The sequence below is a fragment of the Habropoda laboriosa genome, unplaced genomic scaffold (assembly GCF_001263275.1).
Source record: "Habropoda laboriosa isolate 0110345459 unplaced genomic scaffold, ASM126327v1 scaffold90, whole genome shotgun sequence".
Lineage (NCBI taxonomy): Eukaryota > Metazoa > Arthropoda > Insecta > Hymenoptera > Apidae > Habropoda > Habropoda laboriosa.
The window spans coordinates 754,370-778,809 of NW_017100218.1; the positions used below are offsets into that span (position 1 = coordinate 754,370).

Genomic DNA, 24,440 nt, shown 5'->3' on the forward strand with positions numbered 1-24,440 from the left:
GTTTCGATAATAACGAACCGAACAGGGACAGAATGAGAGTTGTTCATGGTTGGCAACGTTCGATAACCATCGATCGCTAGTTTTTTAAACCGTCTGTTGTATTATCGGAAACACCCGGTGATCGATGGGGCGGCAGTTTGCTCGGAAGAACGATGGCTGGCACGGCGCGGAGATTAAAAACTCGGGATTAAGAAAGTTTCGATTCGTAAAACCCCACCCGACAACGTCCGGAGCAGGTTTTTTTAGAGAGCTCCCGGGAAATGTAGCTTTTTTCCGCGGCGCACCTCTCCACGACAATCGAACGAGCATCGTTCAAATTGTTTCTGCTCGATTCGATGAAACTGCCTCCGAGTGGATCTCGTCGATTCATTTCGACAACTTTTTCTCTCTCGCTCTCTCTCTGCTCAGTTTTTTTCATCGATAAGAAGAGAATTAACCCTTTGAGTGTGTATTTTATAAGCCGTATATCTATCGACAACGTGGAACGAATGCATGTATTTTTAGTTCGTTGCAATTGCCAAAAAATAGGTAAGAAAAAATTAACGCGTATTTGAATGTTGTTTAGTTGTGAAGAATTTAAGTCGTGATAAAAATTAGGAGAAAATTTGGTCACTTTGGTAAGCGCTGAAAGGGTTGAAAGAACGATCAGAGGTGAAATATATGGTACGAACGCGATCGAGTAACGTTAGCTAGCTTCCAGCAATTTGTCATAGAGCGAAGATTGGGACCGGAAGTCTTGGGGCTGTTCGGTAAACGGAAACATGGAGACTAGCCAGGCTCACAGAGGATCAATGAGTTAGTACGTGTACGTACACACGTGACGTTATTAATTAACCGTAGAGAGGATGGTGTGCTTGCGTCGCGATTGGTAGCATTGTGCATACGATTATTCGAAACGACGTCGGTATATTGTGTTTCTAATTACGCCGGCTGTCGGCGTGGATGAAACGATAAACGTTTGCGCCGGGGCTGGGATCGAGACATTTTTAGAACGTAAATTTCAATCGCTAATTTGACCTATTTTCGGTGGAAGCTAGAGATGTCCTTCTCTTTTTTTCTTCTTCTACTTTATCACGCAAGGTGAATCCGCGTTTGTAGTATAACGTTTAATCATCGTACGCGACATGCAGCATCCGCTCCGGCGAAGAGCACAGCTGCGTTTTAAAACAGCAGCTTTTATCGCTTGACCTTTCGCCTTTCTTTAACTGCAACACTTCTGACATTTTATGACAAGTTTACGAGCCTTTTTTCGATTTGATTTCGGTTTCATTACGCTTACGAGCTTCACGTTTCTCCCTCGTATCATCCGTCCGCAATAATCGGAAGTGGAATATTACGCGTTTTTACGCCTCTGTCGTAAAACGAAGGAAACGGTGCTTTCTTCGTTTCCCCGTGAAGCAACATTTGTTGCATCGACGATCGAGCGTATATTTGTGAAATTGTGGAATAATCGTCGTAGACACTTTATCGTATTAGCCAACAAGCTTTCCTATCTCTCTGAACGCAGTGGAAATTAAACATTCTCCCCAAAGTGTCGCTCAGGGAACGGAAATTTCGTTTCACTCGATGCTACGAACCTGTTGCTCTTTCTCTCTCTGTTTCGGCAAGAGAAAATTGCGCGCACGAAAAACCGTGTTTACGATGGTTCCCCATGATTGTCAAGCTTTCGTTGCGTCGTGTGAGAGTGTAGAAAATTTCCCTACTCTGCATCTTGAAGTTATCCCCGTGGAGTTGGTAGATTCAGCGACATTGATAACTCACCCGGCCAGCAGAGGAGCAATTACGAATGCATTAAATTCCAAGACGCGGCACTGTTAAGCAGCGACCCTAATTTTACCCGGCATAACTCGGAACACCGTCGGGGAACGATAATTCACGCGCGAACTTGCGTAATCGTAACTTTTATCACGGCGGAACACGCCGTTTATCCGCTCGAGAAAGAGACGGGGAACGAAATTGTCTCTAACTTAACCCTTTGCACTGGAAACTTTTTTTCTTTCGCTACAGGACCGAATTTACGTCGAAGTGGGCTGCGCGAAAGAATTCTGGGGTTAACCGATTATTGAGATTGGTGTGGCGGGGATTTTCCGTGAAATATAAATATGGATTCCACGATCTTTGGGAAACATTTGTTGCGTCAATTCCTATGGAAGACGGCGAACGCGAGAAATTCTCTCAAACTTAACCCTTTGTATCCGAAACTTTTTTTTACCATAGAGCTGAGTTTCCCAAAGTGGGTTGCGCGAAGAAATTCTGGGGTTTCCCGATTATTGTGATTAGGGTGACGGGAATTGTCTATAAAATATAAATGTATAATTCCCATGAAAGACGGTGGACTCGGGGAATTTTCTTAAACTTCTCAAACTTAACCCTTTGCACCCTGAACTTTCCTTTGCCATAGAGCAGAATTTCCCAAAGTGGTTCCACGAAAAACTTCTGAAATTCCCCGATTACCAAAATCACGGTGACAGAGATTATCTGTAAAATGTAAATATGGATTCCACGATCTGTGGAAAATCGTGTAAGAGCTCTGTGACAAGATGAATTTAGAAGTTTCATCGCTGTAGAGAATTAGCAACTCTAAGCTTCTTTACTGAAAAATTCGTGAAATTTCTCAAAACTAACATAGAAATAAACCATATATTTTCATATCATACAAGACCATCTCATAGTTCATTAAACCTCTATCGAACTACTTCGTTGCTTAAACCTCTGACCTACGAATAATTAAGGAGAAAAAGATGGACACATCGTTCTGAATCTGTGACAAATCTTCCCAAAACTGTGAACGATTTACGGAGACTCGTACAGGGGACCGGTGCGTGCACGCAACGAAATAAATCGGCACGCGAACGAAACGGAATATTAACAATTTAACGGACCGCGGGAGTAATTCAGTTTTCGCGATCAACCAGCGAAACGACAAACAACGCGTAATAATATTTGCGCTGCGTAAAATAAATTGATAGGACGAGAAGGGTAGGCTGGTGGTGAACATGTTCGAATAATTTTCGTTAATTCTATGAAGTTTGTTTCGGTATTTTGGTTCGTTGATTAATCAAAACGTGAAAATTATTGGCATCGTTCGAACACATCGCGTCAATTGAATATTGAAACCTTGCATGTGTTGCCATCGAGCAGAGAGAGAGAGAGTTTGGTGGCAGTGCGATGTTTAAAGGATCAACTGTTAAAAAAATCTTTCGTTTTTCGCTCGTTTTACAGTAAACTCAGTATCTGCAGCATTTATTGGATGCTGTTAATAATATATGTAGCTAATTATTGTTGTTACGAAGATGAACATACGACGAAGAAATATTCACAAAATAAAGCAGAATTATAAAATTAATTACAACATAAGAATCTTTCAGCACGTTAACCCCTTAACGCACAGTTTTTTTGAAAAAAACCGGCCAAAAAAAATCAATTTTTTTAATGTAAAAAAAACAAACTTTAGAACATTGTTTTGGCAAAAAAAAAATAAGTATTATAGCTTACAATCCTATGTAAATGATAAATATCAATAACACGATTCTTTTTCTTAGCTTTCACATTGTTATTTTCAATTCTCGAATATATTCGAGTGTGAAAAATTATAGCAGCATCAAATACAACGCCGCTCGAATTATCTCGAGTGTGCACAGTTTGGCCTGTTTAGCGCGCTCGAATTAACTCGAGCGTGCAAGTTAAGGGGTTAATATATGATTGTTCAGAAAACCTTATCCAATAAATTGCAGTACAGTGGAGCAAATGAAAAATTTGCAAATCGATACTCCGATGTAAAATTCTTAACAGTGAAAAAGTACCTCTTCCATATTATCCCTCAACAATATTAATAGTTATATTCCACATTAATATACCTACGTTTATTAATATTTCTCGTAATAACAGCTGGTCATGTTATACCTTAAAACTCCGTACTAGAATAATAAATTCCAACTGAAATGCAGAAAATTTTCCTCGGCAAAATGTATCGAAAAAACCCATATGCAGTCTCGAAAACGTTTCCGTTCATAATGCACCCACACTCGAATAAAGATCCTCCAGGTTTCCATTAGCAAAACAAAGACTTAGCGCACTTTTTCCCCTCGATATTGCCCCTATAAACTATTCACCCAGCCAAGAGTAATTAACCAAAACCGCCATCGAGGCAATTAGTAGCCGCCACATATGCTCGATCGCACACGATCATCCAATCCACTTATGGCGGGCGTTCACGTTGCCACAGCAGAGCGCCAACAGCAGCAGCAGCCAGTCTGTGTGGTCGTCGTGTTTCTCTAGCGGGGGGTTGCTTTATGGGGTTGCGCGACGCCAGTCTGCGTGGCGACGCTGTAGGTCGATACAGAGAAGGAGAGAGAGAGCTCTGTTCGTCGTCGTCGTGGTTTCCTGGCGAAACGTTGGCCGGAGAGGAGAGGCACTCGTGGCTCTCTGCCTCGAAAAGAAACAAAGGGATGAGAAACGACGGGGGTTTGTGCGGAGGCGCGACGCAACCCCTCATCGCAAGCAACGCGATCGTTCGTAATTGCCGTTTCGCTGGAACAGCCGTGGAAACGTTTCCATTACGCGCGTGACCGTTTCCCTTCAATGTCGACGCTTCAGCGCTCCCCCCCGCTTCTTTTTTCGCTGTGTTTGAGAGTTGATTGAAAATTTTCGAAACGCGACGGATCTCTAGCCGCGGGCCGGCGCCGCGATAAAGGAGAACCGCCCTCGAGCGTGTTCCGTTGAAAAAACGCGCGGCCCAGTTCGCGTGTAACTTTTTCCGGGTAAACCGATCTCGCGCGATTAGGCGAGATTTTTTTCGCAACAGCCTGTACAGCTGAATTGTCGGTTTTTTTCTTTTTTTTATTAACCCGTTAACGTGAACGTTGTTTGTTTTTTTTTGGATTTGACGAGGCGGGAATTGTCAATTTTGTCTCTTTTCTAACGAAATTGTGTAGGTTTTTTGGTGTAATAGAAAGGATACGTGGAAACTGAAGGAGATTAGGTATGCTCTTGCGAACGTTAAAGGGTTAAGTATGGAAGGTAGTTGGAAATGGTGGAATAAATTTTGATAGGATCGTTAAATTTTTATTTCCTCTTCCTGGCATTATCCGAGAATTTTCTTCTTTTCGCTCATTATTGGTACTGAGAAAACTGTCTTCTAAAAGCTCGTCTAAAAGCCATCGTCGTTAAAGGGTATGCGGCACGTAAATTGAGTTAGCTAATAAAGGTGTATGCAGACCTTTTTAACCGGTTAAAAAAAGCAATCGATTTTTCGTCGTTTCTGGTCCAACGTTTTCCCATTAAGCCCCCGAACGTAATATAGTCGTCGCGGGCGTATGTCAGAATTTCGTTAACCCACCTGAGAAGAGCCATCGGTTCCAATATCCGATTTTAATGGTCTCCGAAGGGTCTGCGTAGGGCAATTTATAAAGTTACAAGCTACGTTACGGTGGGTAATGGATCGTTAGTCTCATGGCGGAATCACGTGGCGCTCGGACGTTTATGCGGATCGACGCCATGTTCTCGACGAACCCTTTGCTTTAAATACGATCATCTTGCTAGAACGATCCATTCACTTCCGAAAATGGATGTTTAATTGACTTTTTTCGCTGGTGAAGCAGAGATTTGGAGAAAGGTAAAAAGGTCGAAAAGTGCGCGAGGAAATCTAGTGCAACGACAACACGGACAGCTCGTGTTCTCAATTGAAGGCGGAACGCTAGAGGAGCTCGCCGATCGAGGCAATAGCGGAACGTTTGTCCGCCGGACACGATATCCAAAATCGCAATCTCTAAGGTCCTCTGCGAGACCTACAAGTGCCAATATCGAGTTTCATGGACTTGTAAGAGCCTCTATATGACCCGGTTGTACCGTTTCCCGGGGCTCGCCTAAATTTGCTTCGATGTTTCTGTAGCTCCCGTTATTAAAACGTGCCTGCCTCTCTTGGACCTAGCTTTCGGCAGCGGGCGTTTTTCGAAAATTTCTACTCACACCGGGCGACACGCCGGTTCAGAATAATCTGTTCTAATGAAAAAAGTAATATCAGAAAATTACGTCCCCCCTTTTATCGATGCTCGGAGAATATTCGAGAAATTTCCACGCCGTTATATTCGACCTAAATGTTGAAATTCGCTCGTAAGGTGGAGGAATGTTTGAAAAGTACAGTGAAATGAAAGTTTTTCAGGCGGTAGTTGTTACGAAAACATTCTAAATAACGATAATAGTGACAAAGTAGCGTACGAAACCTTACAAGTTACTTATCTCGTAAAAGTGGTCGATGCACGGCGGGTTGCTTGACGCCTGGAGTCAAAAGTTTCCATGTTTCAAGCTTTCTCACCGTGCAACGGTCCAAGATAGGACATATATTAATTACACGAAAAATGTTCATCTCGTCGCCCTCTATCACGCGAGACACCTAACACGGAACAATTTCACCAACTTTCACAACGTTGTAACGTTTCATAAACACCATCCATCAAACTTGCAAATCACTCGTTCGAACTTCACTTCACCCAGGTACTTCACCTTACTTTCAATCTTCCAACCAACAGCACCCAGGCAATATGTCAACGAAGTTAAGTCCCTGCCTGCATCGTTTCACAACTCGAATCCCGTAGCTCGTAAATTATCCAAAATGGGGCCGTCTCGTCGGTTTTTACGGGGAACAGCCGCCGTGCGCTCCTCGATTTACCCTTAACTTTGGGCGCATAAACGCGCACAAGCGGCAACTTTCACGGATCCTCGGAAGTTATCCCCGGTGTCCGTGACGCGCCGCTACCCTAAACTTCCTTGCGGGGAAATAGAGATCGATACTACCGCTCCGTCGTGTACGAGTTTGAATCCTCGTCCGTGTAGCCTCGGTACAGCTTCCGGCTAGCTTGCGGTAATAGCGTCCTTTAAATCGGCAGAAACTGATCGTTCGAAGAGATAACTTTCGAATACACGGATCGAAGTGAGGAAAAGATGGAGTGAGAGAGAGGATGGAGGGAAGAAACGTTCGAAGAGTGAATCTTTATTTAGATCACAGCTCTAGCCTAGCGACGGAATATTTCCGCGCGTAGTAGTATCAACCAGAGAGGAGGTCTGCTGTTGCAAAAGAGCACACAGGGATTCAGAGATCACGATCAGGGAACTTTGTGCTTCTCGTCAAGGGAAGCATAAATCAAACTACAACCGCCGTGGCGAGCGCGTTAGATTCGTCGATTTGATTCAGCGCGTTTGATTTTCGGTATGATCAGCAGCCTCTCGACGATTTTCTACCTCGTTCGCCTCTTCCGGCGTGGATTGATAGTGTTTGGAATAGCTTCGAGCTGACGTCACCAAGATCCGGTTACTCTGTGGCGGTCAGGTGATTGTTTATTTTTTCGTGGTTGATAATCGTATCGGTTCACCGCGGCCTCCGCCACGTTTTTCCGAACGGTGGAGGCTCGATACCGCCGTTTCTGATAATTTATCGCGGGCTGAAACACCGGGACCCCGGGGAAAATTTATGAACACTTATCGACTCTAGTTTCTGCTTCTTCGAGTTTATGGACGATGGTCTTGGTTGTGTTAAGCGTGATTTAAATTCTCCCGGTGGTGAGGGAGGCACGTGTTACGAGGATAGTTCCTCGAGTTTCCTCTGTTATAATGTTCTTATGTAAATGCCGTGAATATACAGTGATTATAATGTAGTGGATTACAAGGTTCGAGCGGGGTTTGCCTGTGTTCATTTTTACGCCGGCCATTTAGACGAAACGAGAAGGGAAATTAGGTATTCGCCAAGTTCAGCGATCGTAGATTCTTCTTTTTCTCTTTTCTCTTTAGAAGGTCTAACACTTTTAAATACTTATAAATTATGCAACACCTGCCTGTTAGACACTTATTTAAAACTCACAAAACTTATCTTAACTCATCTTTCTCTTCCACCGTTAATCGACGTATTAACCCTTTCGCTACGGCAGATTTTAATACGTAACACGAATGACTGAGAGTCAATTTTTAACCACGGCTGTCAAATTTCTCATTTCGCCCGTATCCTTTTAAAATTCGGTTCAATCGATTAAGGCGGAAGCGCGTCGAAAGGCTTCACCAGTAAAATACGACGAAATTTTCAAAACACCAGTAGCAACGAAAGGGTTAATATCTCCCGTCATTCTCCGCTTTCCACAAACTTTCATCGTAAACTCGAAAATCGCAAAATCTCAAATCTGAACCAAAAACAAAACTGTTGCAGCAATCATGCGGCAGTCAGTCCCAACCCTTAGCCTTCAAACTGTAGCGCCGATAGGAAAGAAAGGAACTTTCCGGGTTTAACAGGCCGGAAAGGCGACGCTTCTTTTCCCATCCGGGGAGCAATCAAATCACCGCGACAGAGGCTCGATGCACAGTCTGGATTCGTCCCGATGAAGATGCATCGTCCTCGACGGTGGCCCGGTGCACCGATGCGTCGAGTGTCGGCACGCGATATCGAATATTCGAAATCAATATAGGTTACGACGAGCCTGCTGGCTATTGGTATCGGTGTGTGCTGGTGCACGCGAACGTCCCGACGCACACCCACGTTCTCGAGCCCAACCCGTGTACGTAATGCGGTTTAATATAGACCAATTGTATACGCTTGGTTTCGGCGGAGAGGCCGAGAGATTGTATCTCGGGGGGCGACAGCAGCTCGAAGGAAAACATCTGACAGGGTTACGTGGTTGCAGCTCTACCGGCAAGATGAAGCGCAGCCGGAAATGGCAGCGTCACCGGGGGTGGCGCTCGAACGTTTCTCTTTTTTCTCCCCCGCTTTTCTCCTCCGGTGAGAAGTCTCCTTGAGTATATTAGTTTTTAATATTGGATAGACCGGTTGGTTATTTTCACGGGGATCTCTCGTTTTGCTTCTTTTTAATAATAGAAATATGCAGGAAATTGAGGGAGTGTTCCAGGGTTGCTTCGGTGCTTTTCGACGATGTGATAAAAAGTTGTCTGGGGATGAGCGGGCAACGTGGATAACGAATATTTTTTAGTTTAGTAAGAGTTTGTTTTTAAGAATTTTTGTGTTGTATTCTGGGGGATATTAGGATGGACTTAGTTAGTGACACGTGTGATGCTGTTATTTATAGAATGATTGATTTATAGTAGAGGAAGTGGTATACTTGTTCATCAAGGTGTCGATAAAAGTGGAACTGAAAACACATAAAAAAGCAGTATTTTCGAAATGTTTGTTATCGTTCTCCACTCAACACAGATAAATTTCAGTTGATAACTTGTTTCTTATTGTGGACTTAGATCGATTCGTTACCACTAAGGAGAGGGTTTCTGCTAAGATAGATAGTTACATCGGACGTAATGCAACTGACGTCTCTTCACGTTCTATTATACCGTTTCTATCTAATCGTCACGATCAATAATACCATCACGTACTCGATATCGTTACACGGTACAAACTAACATTCCTGCAAATGCAATACGTATCGCAACGGTAGTGTGAAAATTAAACTTCCACGTAAATCCCTATTTATACCGTACGTTAATGCAACTTCTGTACACGATACGACTCTCGACGAATAAAGTACATATATACCTAATGAAAATTGACCGCGACGTTAAGTGAATAATTAATCCTTCCATTGATCGCTGCTTCCTTTCTGAAATATTCACGAAATTTCTACTCTTCGACGCGGCCACCTCTGAAGTCTTCCAATTCTCCAAACGGGAGATCAGTGTGTGATCCACACACGCACACAGAGGTGCAGCCACTTGCTCTAACTGCAAGCGAATTCGAGGTTTGGAGGATCTCAAGAATTAACCACTGTTCTCCCCCGCCCTGTGTCCCGGGAGTCGAGAGGACCCTTGGACTCTTATCCCCAGGGGTGGGACTGCAATCCCTGGTAAACTCTCGTGGAAGCGCAACTTTCTTCCGATTTTTCGTACCGTTGCGCAGATTCTAACCGAGGCGAGACACACAGTTCTATCCTCTGACCCTTTGCAACTGTGGCAGATCCCGCGTAATCCTGAGGGACCGGTGTACCCTCGATGGCGGCGGAAATCTACGTAACGACCTTTGAACTGCCGAAAATCCCGCGCGTCCACCGCCAGATCTCCACGGCAGAAGGATCCCCGAACTATCCCCAATTCGAAATCGGTCGCGCATCGGGTGTAATCTGAGGCTGACAGTGTCGGGATAGTCGCTGCACCTCCTCTCCTCCCCTTTCTATCCGGTTCCTTGTCTCGCGAAATTTCCGACGACCTGACATCTCCAAAAGGGAATCGCCCAAGGGGGGGAAATTGATTAACCCGGTAGGCGCGCTAGTAGAAACGGAGACGGCCTGTCTGTTAGCTTCGATAACTTATTCAAGATTCGTTCGATGCTTGTGCACACCACGGTAGGAGGGAAGAATCGATCGTGGATTGAATTTCGCGGAATTCTCGCCGGTGTTTCGAGAAAAGGAGGATCGCGGGCGATGCACGGACAGAGAGAAACTCGATAATCCGGTACTAAACGAATCCTCTAATTTGTCGGTTGACACTTTTGTGAAAGGAAAAAAGAAAACGAGAAAAACGAGAATAGACATTCGTCCGTTGTTCGAACGACCAAGAAATTTTTCCGTTTTTCCATTCGAACCGAGAGAAAACAAAAAGAAAGAAAAAAACAGAAGGATAATCGAGAGATTTTTTCTGTTATCGTTACAGGATCGAGTGCACACAAAAACGACGCGACAGGAAATGGAAGGCCGGCTCCCCTTTTGGCGGAACCCAGATACGGCGCCGCGCCCCAGCCATACGGTAAGTGTCTCTCTCTTACCCTCAGCGTCTCATCTCCCACACGCTCTTCGTTTTCTCTCTTTCTCTTTCTCTCTCTCTCTCTCTTTCTCTCTCTCTCTCTCTCTCTCTTTGATAGTGAAATTAAGCGAATCAATCGAGAAAACGGATGGGCCATCGAGATAAACCGGGGCTGCATTCGATACACTCACTCCTTTCCACCGTTCCCACCCCGATTTTCTCTTCGTGTACGCGCGAAAAAGGAACTGAATCCGCGTAATTGCACAGAAAGAAGTCTCTGTTCGTTTGGAAGTTTTTCAAACGGCGAGTTTCTCATTTTACTGGCGAACGAGAGGAAAGCTGTGGGCTGGTGAATAGTTCGTTATCAGAATTATCAAACCCAGAGAAATGTGTCGCAATGGATCTTTTTTATTTTTTCCGAACGACGTTTCTAACGAAGTTTACCTTTTTTTTTTTTCATTGCGCCTTTCGGGAGGTTTAAAGAGTGGGAAGGTAGAGATCGGGAAATCATCGATCTCCGCCTCTCCCTTAAGGTCAGGTTGCGTTAGATCCGTTTTATAATGCAACAGCAGGGGGGAGGGAGGATTGTTCGGGGGATTTTCGCGTAAATTGCTCAATTTATGGCGGCGATGACAGAGGAACACGTTCACGTTACGGTTTCTCTCCCCCCCGTCAGGAAGTTATTACCCGCGAGTTGCGGCCAGAAGCAACGAGATCGTAGGAATTTTGACAGGAAATCGATGATGTAATTGTAGCGGAGTTATGTCGCGATCGAGCGGTATTGGAACTATAACCGTGGACGAAACCCAATCTCAGGAATCGCGACGTTCGCTTGAAGAATGGCGGCCAATACGTGGAGAGAGAGAGAGAGAGAGAGAGAGAAGGTTCGATAACGAAGGACTCTTGTGTTCGGATAGTTAACTGGCTGCTGTCGGAAATCGACCATGCCGGTCTTTCCGTTCAATCAAATTTCACGTCGAATCGTATTTTAAGAAATTTCCAATATCGAACGACCTGTACAAGAATATCCTTGAATAATATCAATCCATAAATTCCATTTAAAATTTCACGGGATTGAACAACACACAAGCATATACATATCTATACCGTGCGCGAATGGGAAATTTCGTGTGAATATTTGTAACGAAGCAGAGAGAGAGAGAGAGTGTGCTAGAGTTTCAAGTGTGATCAACGAGTGATTTGAACGAGAACGATAAACGTACACGAAGGACGAGTATTTAACGCGGAGTGCTAGAAGTGTGAAAGAAGATGCTTGGAAATTGTAGTTTGCGAACGGAAAAGGTACGTGGCCACACCGAAGAATTTTGATGGATGTGATTGAGCTAGTCGTCTAGAAATGTCTGGCAGAGTTTGTCTGAAATGAGTGATGATCGCATGTTGGAGGAGATGCGTGCTCGAGCTGACGAAGAGTGAGAGAGAAACAAACAAGTTATTTTAAGTAAGTTCAATAAAATATACATTATCATCCTATTAACATCGTACTCTTTAATCACTCCCGTATCTCTCTACACCGTATCACATTGCGTCTGATACAGTTTATGGAAAATTCGTGGCAGAAATTGTACGGCGTTAGAAATCGGCTTAGAAAACAGCCGAAACGACGCGAACGCGGCGCAAAAGGTCGACTTCCCCTCCCGTTCGTTTGATCGCCGACGCGTTAAACGAGCATTCACCAGGAACGATTAATATTTCCTCTTACCGTGTGATTAATAGGGACGCAACAGTCGCTCGATTTCCATAATTAGCGTTAGCCGTGGTGCGCGTTTCGCGATGCACGAGGCCTCCACCCACCCACCCCTCTCCCCCTCCCTCTCGCCCCGCGAATGAAATGATCCGGGCCGGGTTGGGGACAAAGGACACCGTGTATCCTTCTCCTGTTTCACCCGCCCCCTCTTGTGTGCTTTTGTTCGCAGGATCCACGCCACAGGTAACTTTCCCCCCGGGTGCTGGCCACGATCGTTACGAGGAGAATTTCAATGGACCAGCAACGTATGCAGAGCCGTACGTTGAGCGTTATGGTATTAAGAGTGAGTTTGGCGGTCGAGAGCCGTTGCATCCCACGCCACCTCGGCCTGGTTACGTGCCCACCTTGGGACAGACACCGCCTTCCAGCACACAGGGATCCGTGATGATGGTGTACGGCCTGCAGCCGGATAAAGTCAACACCGACAAGCTGTTCAACTTGTTCTGCCTCTACGGAAACGTAACGAAGGTGAGTCGCATAGGCTTTTGTACCTCGTGGTTGGTTCGCGTTTCTCGTCGCTGGGACCCTTTGCTCGCGGATACCTCGACATCTCTCTCCGTTCGGAATTGGAAAGGGAGTTTGTCGTGAAATTGTTTCGGGATTACTCTCTTCCTGAGAAAACGGAATTTTTATAGTTTTGTAGTTTTCTACAAAAGGGGGCTCTATAAACAAATAGGGAACCGACGAGGAAAAATAGGGAGATTTGTTCTCGGTTCCTACGGTTGTCAGTCTGAATGGTTGGGCTAGTTTATGGTTTTTTAAATCGCGAGCTGTCGAAATGAATATTTATGCTGGCACAATTGGCATTCCGAGTGGTTAGGGTTAAAGGCGAAGTCTTAGCTCTCGAGGATAGATTATGCATTATATGTCGGAAAAATTCTTTGTTTCGTTCGAAACAAAGTTTGCCAAGGTGTCGATATAGTAAAACTCTCCGGAGCTTAGGAAAGTATTGATATTCCATTTTTGAGCGAAGTATCCCCCTTGGACCAACACCGATCCTAATCTCTATAATCGAGCAAAGACACGCCACCGTCCAATCTGAACTACGAAACAAAGCTCAACAAACGCGCGCTCGTGATCTCGTGACAGGTGAAGTTCTTGAAGACGAAAGAGGGCTGTGCCATGATCCAGATGGGCGACAGCATAGCCGTGGAACGGTGTTTACAGAATCTGAACAACGTGACTATCGGTACGGACGGCAGGTTGCAGCTCGGCTTCTCGAAGCAAGCCTTCCTCTCGGACGTCACCAACCCCTACATTCTGCCCGACAAGACAGCGAGCTTCAAGGATTTCACGGGAAGCAAGAATAACAGGTAAAGTTAAACAAGCATTTCCACTAGAATATTCTAGCCCTCTTTTCTTCTTCTTCTTCTTCTTCTTCTTCTTTCTCACATCTCGATCCTATTTTTGGATCGTCTTTCTCGACGTCTCGACCTGATTCGACGCGACGTTTATTCGCACTTTGTGTATTCCGATTTGTACTCGGGTGGACTTGTTCCAAGAGACACGTTTAACAGAACACCCCCGGAGAATCAGTTCCTCGAATTTACCAGTTGAACCGCGCTGAAAAGGAGACCCCAGTCGTGACTCTAATCAGCTCGAAGTTGTATCTTAGGACGTTGAATGAACGTTAACGAGAACGATTCTATGGGATGTTTAACGACTGGACGAACGTTTCGCATCGATGAGAGGAGAGCGTGTTTCGCGTGAAACGGTACAGCAATTAACGACGCTACTACTTCCGCAGTAGAACTCTCCAACAGTTCACTTTCTCCCCCCGTTTCTCGCAGATTGAATATTTATTCGATGAAAACTTAACTACGACCGGTGGGGGTTTTTAAACCTCGGTCGGAGAGTTGGATCGCGTAAAATTAATTACAAGCTTGCCGGGAATTGGGGAAGTTGAAATGTATACCGGAAACGGTCGTCCAGTCCAATGGGAATCGGCGCACGATTCGTCTGTTTCCGGCGATATAACAATACCACGCGGTACGGTTATTTCCACCGGTAACGATTTATCGTGACGGCAGTTTGGAATTTTTTTAAATACGGCCTCTGTATATCTCTCCGGCCGGATCGATACGCTCCTCTAATTCTAATTGTCAAAACGGGTGTTGCTTTTGTTTTGTAAATCCACGAGGGATTTTCCCTCGTGACACGTGTGCTAGTGCAGTCAATCGGAGGATTTAACCGATGGATTTTCGCGTGATTGTTGATTTATAGGTTCCTAAATCCAGCAATGGCCAATAAGAATAGAATACAGCCACCCTCGAAGATAGTCCACTTTTTCAACACTCCCCCGGATTTAACCGAAGAGACAGTGCATCGTGTGTTCGTGGAGCGTGGCATCGAGGCGCCGACGACAGTGAAATTGTTCCCCCTTAAATCGGAACGATCGTCGTCCGGCCTCATCGAATTCAGCAGCGTCGGAATCGCGGTAGCTGCGATCATGGAATGCAATCACACAGCATTGGAAAACAGTAGTGAGTAACGATTGTTAATAATTGCGATTGTCTCTGTGACGTACATCCATCTCCAGTTGTGTTAACCCTTTCGTGATCGGGGAAACGCGTACGTCTGTGCTTGGGTAAAAATGAATTTCTACGGACGCGCTAGATAGATCGCAAATTTATGAAAAAAAGTAATTCAAGGAAGGGTCAAAGAGTATTGGCATTTCGGTGGAAGAAAGTTGATCTTTTGAAGTGAACCCTTGATTTTATAATATTAAGTGATATTTAACGTGGGTCGAGGTCTCTGTATTCATTAATAAGAGCAATAAGAAGGTGAAATTACCTAGAGTGTCTTGGTGGAGGGCGTAGAGTCCCGGCTTGCCAATCCGAGGGTCGTGGGTTCGATTCCTGCTTGGGGCTCCCTCGGTTTTTTCTCGGCTCTTACATAAATTATTCGTAATAGGAGGAATTATTGAATACAAATTGTGCATTGTAGTGTACTTGAACAGAGATTTCGCTTGATGAAGTATTAAAGCAACAAATGTAACTCTTGCTACTCATAAATATTTGCCTCTACTATCGCTTCATGTCAAAGGTATAACAAATATTACAAGAGAATTATTATTCTTCGTTAAAAAATAAACGTTCTCCGGAAATTCCTGGAGTAAAAGAGAACATCGGAAATAAATGCGTGGGCAGATACTCACGAGTGCTATTCTGCAATATCAACTAGCACTAAAAGAAAAATTGAAATAACATTGGATCTTCGAAATTGATTTCAAAGTTTGAAAACATAATAGAAAAACAGTTGTTCAATTCTTAAATCGTAAACTGACTTACGGATGTATTTGCTTCCAATATTAATTCCGAATAACTTAAATGAAAACTCCAATAATTTGACGGCCACACTCATCTGTCCAGAGTGCACGAACTCCGTCCGTAGCGAAAGGGTTAATCCATCCCAATCAAAGAATATCATCCGTCCAATTCGGGACGAGAACATAGCAGCCTACTCAACCAGCATATCCAATTCTACTTTTCCAGACGGCAAGTTCCCATACATCATGAAGCTGTGTTTCTCTTCGTCGCGCACCATACCCACGAGTTTCCCGCCAAGCAGCGGCAGCACGTCGAGCAATTCCGCCGGTAATGGCCACGTCAAAATGCAGCAGGACTCGGAATAGAACGGCGAGGTCCAGGGCCAGCAGCGTCAGCGTCAGCGCCAGCGTCCCTCTCTCGCCCTGCACCCGTTGTGTGCCCCGACGGGCACGGCCCTGCACCCAGCCGCAGCGATTACACTCTCCCCGGTCTTACCGCCGCCTGTGCCGCCCCCCTTGCCGCCCACCTGCGTCCTGATCGCCACCCCGACTCTGTATCCTACAGTGCCACCGCCGCCACCACCTCCGCTGCCTACGTTCTGGCCGTACTGATGAGAGGAGCAGCGGGCCTACTCGCCGGACGTGGTAGCAACTGATAAAAACCGCCACCTCGTCCTCTTCATCTTCTTCAATTTCTTCGACTTCTCCTCCTCCTCCTCCTCCTCCTGCTGCTACTCCTATTCCTCCTCTTCCTCGTCGCATGGTGACCACCTGGCAAGGATCAGACGCTGGTCGCTGGAAGAATTTCCGGTTCCGTTCGAGGGTCAGCGGGGCGGAGAATCTTGGCCACGAGAGTTGAGGAGGACGAACAACGATCTGGCTGGAAGATTCTCGTATGGAAAGATGATCGCGGCGGCGACGTCGACCACCGGATCATCGTTGTCGACAAGGTGTAACGTGGCATGGGTGGTGGGCTGCTCGAAGGTCATCGAGGATCGTCTGTTTAGCCGGAAATGGAAAAGTCAAGGCGAAATAACCGAGAGGCAGCGATATTTTGTTTCTTTTTTTCTCTTTTTTGCCAACCTGATCATCGGTTACACGTACACCACTACTACTACCGCTACTCTTCTTCTTCTTCTTATTGCTATTATTATTATTATTACTATTATCCATATTATTTTTGTTCGTTCGTTACACCTGTTTCGTCACTTTTTAATTATTCACTCACCGCTGTTATACCGCTCCGTTCTTCTCTTCTTTCGTTTCTTCTTTCCTACTTGCGTTGCTTTGGCGAGGTCCGGGTATACGTGCTTAGTCCGTAGCGCGGAGATCCCGTACACGGTATGCAAATTTAGTACCGTATCTTCACAGTATGCTACAAGTGTGTCAGTATTATGTCGAAACGGATCCTCTCGTCGTTGGGAATTCGTCGAGATAACATAAACGAAGAGGACAATTTTTGTGCGTGATCATCGGCTGCTAACGCGAGGAAAGAGAGAGAGAGAGTGTGTGTAGTAAGAGGGAAACGTGGTGGAGAGAGAGGATTCGCTTCGTCGTTTTCGCGGATGCTTCTTTCCTTCTGTCGGACGCGAGGATCGATCGTGAAGGATTGTCTCGTACCATGTTGTACATACTAGAAAAGCTCGGGAAGAGACCCAGCGTCTGTCTAATTTGGGGGAGTCTACCGTGGTCGGCACGGATTACATATCAAGGGCTGGGAAACGAGACTAGTACGTCTCGCGAGCAACTGTCGAGGAATTGTCGTCGATTCGAGTAGGGGAGAAAGATAAAGGAAAACATGAAAAATACGCGAATCGACGGTTTCTCGCGAGGCAAATGGACCAGAGAGAACACAGTCGCTTCTACCGTTCGCCCAAGCGTGTATGAAGTTTCTCGCGTGTATCGCACGACGGCGATAGCCACACATCGCGTGTTTCTCCTCCGTTGTTCGTTTTTGCTGCGTGGCGCGCGCGTGTGCCGTTTCGAAGTATACTCGTTCGTCTCGATGGCTCACGTACGAGTCGGCTGTCACTTTTACGTGAAACATGTTCAACGAGAAGATATATGTATATATAGAGAGAGAGGAAAGAATTAGAAAGGAAAAGACACCTCCACGATCTCTCGAAGCTGAGTGCACCGCGTTCCTCGTTGACCATTTTCTCATGGGATCCAATAAATCGGAGGTTCCTCATTGACCATTTAGAAGCTACACACGCCGGATACAATTTTTCTGAGAGTGTTCAGAGGATCTGGATCAATCGTGCACGCGAGTAAAAAGAAAACACAAACGAATCCGCCTACGAGAGGAGAGGGAAAATATGTAAAGAGGAACAAGATGTATCGATGGAGAGATACGATCGTTGCACATTTGACTCACCCGTCGCGACGTGTGCGAGAAAATTAAGGAAAATAGTGGACGAAGAAAAATGAAAGAAACAATACTTATAGATACATCCGACTCGCGAGAATCTTTTGCTGTACAGCAAAACACGTATAAAGAACAAAGAGAGAAAGAGAGAGAATACAATGGGAAAAAGAAACGCAAAAAGTCTCACTGTTCTCCGATTCTGATAGCTCTATCTGTCGTTGTTTTATATACTCTATACGTGTATATATATATATTATATATTGATATCTATACATGCGCTTCGAATAACGAATATCTATTTATGTTTTCACGTTGTCCAGATTTTATTTACAACGCTTGGAATTGTGCTCGAGAGGGAGAGAGAGTGAGAGAGTGAGAAGGATGAAAGGGAGAGAGAGAAAGAGTGAGAGCGAGAGAGAGAGAGAGAAAGGTTCTTTGCGGAAGTTCGGGAAGAAAATGTTAGCTTTTCGCGCGTTGAATCTCGGATGTATTCGGTTTCCGCGGATATCCACTTGCGTGTGCCGCTTGAAATCCGGTGGAGAACTAGAAATAGAGTACGGAAAACGGATACGGGACGATTCGTCTCGAAAACAGGGTCGCTTCTTCTTTTCAACGTCGCACGAGGAAGCTTCTCGCGAGTCTCGATTTTCCAAAGAGTGTGAGAACGTGAAGAAAATAAAGGAAGAAAGAGAAGAAAGGAAAGAATCGAATATTGTTCATTGTCCCCTGTGTCTTCGATGAAACAAGTTTGCGATAATGGATACGAAACGAAGGGAAAAATGAGAAACCGGAAGTTCCCCAAAGCTGTAGTGTTCAGGTTGCGACGACGACGACGACGACGGCGACGACTCGAGACAAAGATAGAGAGAGACATAGTCAGAACCAGAATGAAAGAGGAAAAAAGAGAGAAAGATAGAGAGAATGGAAAAAATCCAAGCAGACAAGCGATCGAAGGTTATATTCTCTTCAAGCGCTCGTACACTATTAATCAGATCGCGGACTGTGAATTGAATTTTATATGAAGACAATGAAGTCGACGTCACACAATATATTAGTGGTCCCACGGCAATATTTTGTCGGGCCGGGGGACGTTTTTATAAGAAAGGTTTTAGATCTCCGATTTAAGAGTATAAATAAAAGAAACAAAAAAATGAATAAAAAAAAAAGAAGATAAACACACGCGTAAGGTTAACGTAATAATAATAATAATGGATAAATTAATTAATTAATTAACTTAAAGTATAAAAGGTAATAAGTTGTGTTTTCGAAGCGAACCAAATGACTAAACTCTAAATAAATTGTTAAAAAAGAAGAGGGGGAAAAAAAGAAAACAAATAGAGAGACTTGACTCGGCCATACGTAACGTAAGATAATAAGAAACGAAACAAACAAAAAAAAAAAATACAAACAAAGGGGTGGGAGGGGGGAAGAAAAGGACGGGGCCTGAACGCGCGTCGGTTTGCCCGGTACCTTTTTGTTGTTTTTTAAAAAAGAACAAAGATGCGTGAGAGAGAGAGAGAGAGAGAGTGCTAGAAAGAAAGGTAGAAGATATCCGCCACTTTTGTCCATTGATCGCGAGAGAGAGACCTAACTTAAACGAACAAACAAACAAACAAAAAAAAAAGAAATAATAACGAGAATTATTAAATCTTACAGTAAGGGAGTAATAAAAAAAAAAAAAGAGTTAAAGTAAAAAAGTGTTTATATTCGAGGCAATATTTGTTACAATACAACTAGAGGATAAGTTGTATACAGTTTTAAGGGGCTCAGTAGACAAGAAGCGAGGATCCTTGTTGATTGCTGAGTAAACAAACGGGAGATGCGACAAAGGGGAATTTTAAAGGAGTTGAGAAAAAAAAAAAGAGAGGTGGGAAAAGATAGCGCGAGTAACGCAAACATGACAAAAAAAAAAAGAAGATAAAAGGAACACTGAGAAAGAGAGAGAAAGAAGGGAAGAGAAACAACGTACCACTTGTAGCGGAAGAGGATACACGTTGTACGTTGCTGCTTGGCGAGTTTCTCATTTCGAAAAACAAAAAAAATTGCTTATCAATCGTAGGGTGATATATATGTATATGTGTGTATCGACGCGAAAAAAAGAAAAATCACGTTATTAAACAAAGGTACTAAGTTAAGGATTTAAGGGGGAGAAGCAAAAAGGAGTAAAACAAAGGACAATTACAAAATACAAACAAAAGATGCGCTGTAAAAGTGATCGACGACGTGCTCTCGACGATCGTTGCGTTTTACGACGATAATGATGACGACGATCGTTGCGTTCGTTTATTGTTTCTCGATTCCTTTTCACGGTATTGTGTTCTGTTCCAACAATTTAATATTTATATATATAAAACGTAATTTTCTTCTTTTTTTTTCATTCTTCTTCTTCTTCTTTTGTTTGTTTCTTTTTCTTTTTAAGTATCCACGTCCACAAGTTTGGACTGTAAAATTTCGTTCTACATCACATTCTCGTAACTTTTCATTACCAATTGTAGTAATATGATTTATTACTGTTATTATTAATATTATTACTATTTACTATTATTAATCGTCGCTATTGTGTAATTATATATATATACATATACGGTTACAAGGAGGAAAATAAAAAAATACACACAGAAATAGGTTTCACGGTAGAGTAATAAACAGGTGCGCATCACGGTTTTATCCGACGAGGAATTAAGTAAAAGATAAACAGACGTTTGGAGAAGAAATTTCGTTTCGAAATAGTGTGCAGGACCTAACACGTAAGGTAAAGAGGAGAAAAGAAAAAAGAAGTAGATAATAAGCAGTTAGGACTTGTAATCATATCATAACGTTTTTGTAGATACGTATGTATATATATATACATATTGAATGTGATCTGCGGAGTATGGCGTATTTCAATCAAGAGTGTATCGTCTCTCAAAATTCACTTGCTCGACACATCACACGCAAAGCTGGTGAAAGAGAAATTTCGACTTTTCTTCTTTTTTTTCGAACGATCAATCAGGACCGAGGTACTACTTCGTGATAATTCTTCGAGAACGAATCTGCGCAGCGCTAGACAAAATCCACCCTCGATTTCTCCATCTTCTTTCGTTTCTTTTTCTTCCTGTTTGTTATCTCTATTTTGTTTCATCTCGCTGAAAAAGCGGCATCGATTCTTTCTTACTTGCTCTTGAAGTTTCGTACGATGCATTCACGATTGTACGTTGCCCATTCCTAATCGCGTATTCCACGATAACGGTGAGAAACTAGCGCAGAGCGAATAGGGGAAGAAAGTTTGACGCGAAAGCACGAGAAAGGGACAATATTAGGAGAAGAGTAAAAATTGCGAGAAATTGTGAACATCGGTGTGGACATTTTCCCCGTGCACCTTCGTTTTCAAGGAACCACGTATTAGGCGTTACTTGATTTTTCGTCGGCGAGTGAAAAAGGAAGAAGAGAAAATGATAGGGACAGTAGAACTCGGCTAGAACGATGCCCTCCTGATGAAAATCCCACTCCGGTGTGATGCACGCTAGGTGCACATTTTGCGAGAGAGCAAAGAGAGGGAAGAGAGAAAAAGAAGAAGAAAAACGACGACGACGACGACGAACTTTTAAGAGAACTTAAAAACGGGGAGAAGAAGAATAACAAAGGAAGAGAAAAAAAAAAAGGTTGAAATTAAGGAGCAAGGAAAAAGAAGTAAATAAATAATTAATAAATAATAATACACAAGTATAAAAGTATATTAAAAAAAAAAAAAAAAACGCGTATTGTATTTGAGAGGTCAAGCACGCATGCCAGACTGTCGCTTATTTTCTGACACTTTACCTGTACATGATGGAGCGTGTGTGTGGTAAAGTAAATTTTAACGCTAGTATACACGTTTAACAACGAACACTTGGTAAAAGAAGGAAAAAGAAAAAAATGCAAAAAAAAAAACGAAAAAAAAAAAAAGAATAATAACGATATAATCAACACACGTTTTCCCTGTGCTGTGTATTTCTATGTGTAACACACTGGACTAAAGCAAGCAAGCAAGCGCAAGCAAGCAAACTTAAAGCAAAAAGCCAGCAAGTAAAAGCAACAATCTCTCGGGAGAAAAGATATCCCCCTTACGCGATATGTCCCCCATGTTCATTTTTCTTTTCTTTCTCCGTTTCTGTTCCTCTAGTTCACACGTTTCGCGACGAACAAGAGGTTCACTTTACCATTACTACTACTACTACTACTCTTACTACTACTATTAACCGCTTTACATTTAGCTCTTCCCACCGTCGTGCGTTATATTCTTCGTCGATTAGACCGAACGGCTCCTAAATTGTACCACGCGTACAGGAAACGCGTGTGTAATACCTAATTCTAAGACCACGGTAGCCCCGTGTTAAACTTCTCTACAAATGGCCGTGTGGTGTATAGTTAGAGCGTGTGTATGTTCCACGACGATGAGAAAGATCGCATCTTACTCGTGAGAAAGAAAAAAGAAGAAACAAGTGGCGATTTGCTCGTTCTCGCGTTCGATGCGCGTTTCGAGCGAACAAGAGGAGGAAAGATAAAAGGAAAAAACAGAACAAAACGGTTTCTAAAGAAGCGCGCCGGTAGCTGCTTGTCTCTGCGAAGACGTGTTTTGCGCCTATAGATTCGAGCGACGGCGGAAGGGTTAAATTTAAAGGTACCAACACGGGGAGTCGTGAAACGGAATAATAAGCGCCTGTTTCCATCGGAGGACGACGAGCTTCCATAACGGAAGATAGCATTTCCTTATTTTCGTTTCGCCTCGCAGAATTTCTTCTTCTCTTCTATATCTTCACGCTCTTCTTCTTCTTCATCCTCCGTCGTTACGGATTCTTCGTTCCTTCTCTTCTGGAGGCTCGGGCACAAAGAGAGACGCACCGCCCCCGCGTGTCGCGTTCCGGACGACGAGGAATAGAAACGTGCGCGGCTTTTCTTTCTTCCTTTTGTCTTTCTTCTTTTTCTTTTTCTCTCCGTTCATCAGACGTTCTTTCGCATCTTCTCTTCGTTTCGGCCCGACTTGTACATAGCTTCTTAAATAACGACACCTCGCCTCTCTGTGTGTGGACGCTCGTTGTGTGACAAAAGAGAAAAAAAAAGTAATAATAATGAATTATAGTACTACACGTAGCACGCATACGTCGTTATAACGATATCGTCTCGCTTTTTTTCTGACGGAACGACATAATATATAGAAGAGAGAGAGAGAGAGAGAAAGACGAGAAACAGTGTACAAAGTGTGGAGAGAAAACGCGCGCGCGCGCTCGCGTATGCGAGTCGTCCGGAACACACAGATCCGGATATAAATATATAAATATAAATATATCTGTGCGTGCGTGTGTGTGTGTGTTTATGTATGCGCGTGAGTGTGTGTGAAAATGCGCGCGTGAACAATGTTGTGTGTGTGTTAATAACGCTGCTCGTCCTCCGACGTGTTGAATCATCTTCTTTCCGTTGGAACAGAGAGAGATTCTTCTGTATGTACAAACAAATCAAATTGTAATTGTAGCGTGTAGAGAAAAGTCTGTAAACGATACAGTATTCCAGGTAGCGTCTAAATAGCACTGTGTAAAACAGATACACACACACACACACACACACAGAAACAAACATACGTACACACACACCGCCGATAAACGGGGAGAGAGAAGAAAAAGGAAACATTATACACACTCAGAATGATTAAAACAGAGAAAAACACGAGAGAGAGAGAGAGAGAGCGAAATAGCTATGAGGTTGTAAAGAGAGCGAGAGAGAGAGAATGTGAGAAGCCATCTGTGTCGATAATTAATTATTTGGGAGAGAGAGAGAGAGAGAGAGAGAAGAAAATAATAGAGATGAAAGGAAGAAAGGAAGGAAGAAAGAAAGAGGTGAACACGTTCGTTTGAATCTTTTAAAGAAAAGAAGAAAAAGAAAAAAATAACACGAAAATACATATCCCATCTGTATGTATATATTTGCAGTTCGCATGAGAATTTCAATTATATATGGACAATTGATTGTGTAATTATGATTGATTAGTATTATCGTGACGATTATGATGATAATGATGATGATGATGAAATGATGATGACGATGATTATTATTATTATATTATTAATTAATTAATTATATTAATTATTATTTATGGTTCCAGTTTTATGAAAATTGGAACGAATTAAGTAATGTTACGACGATCGATATTGCGTTTAAAAGCGTTAGGTTTAATGTTTGTAGTTAGGTAATGTTAGGTAGATCGGAGAGTAGGTACATATCGTTAATATTGTTATTAATTAATAGTATTGCGAAAAAAGGTATTACTGCCGGGTGCGCTTTGATTTCTTTTGTCCGCAACAATA

General features: G+C 43.5%; 1 protein-coding gene across 1 annotated transcript; it reads left to right on the plus strand.

Annotated features, from left to right (window-relative positions):
- The first annotated feature begins 761 nt into the window (after positions 1-761).
- LOC108570867 (heterogeneous nuclear ribonucleoprotein L) lies at positions 762-16,991 on the plus strand. Its single transcript, XM_017932797.1, has 6 exons — positions 762-795; positions 10,633-10,725; positions 12,657-12,955; positions 13,577-13,800; positions 14,711-14,970; positions 15,982-16,991. The coding sequence occupies exons 1-6, from the start codon at positions 762-764 to the stop codon at positions 16,119-16,121; spliced, it is 1,050 nt and encodes a 349-aa protein (XP_017788286.1). The 3' UTR covers positions 16,122-16,991.
- The last annotated feature ends 7,449 nt before the right edge of the window (positions 16,992-24,440 follow it).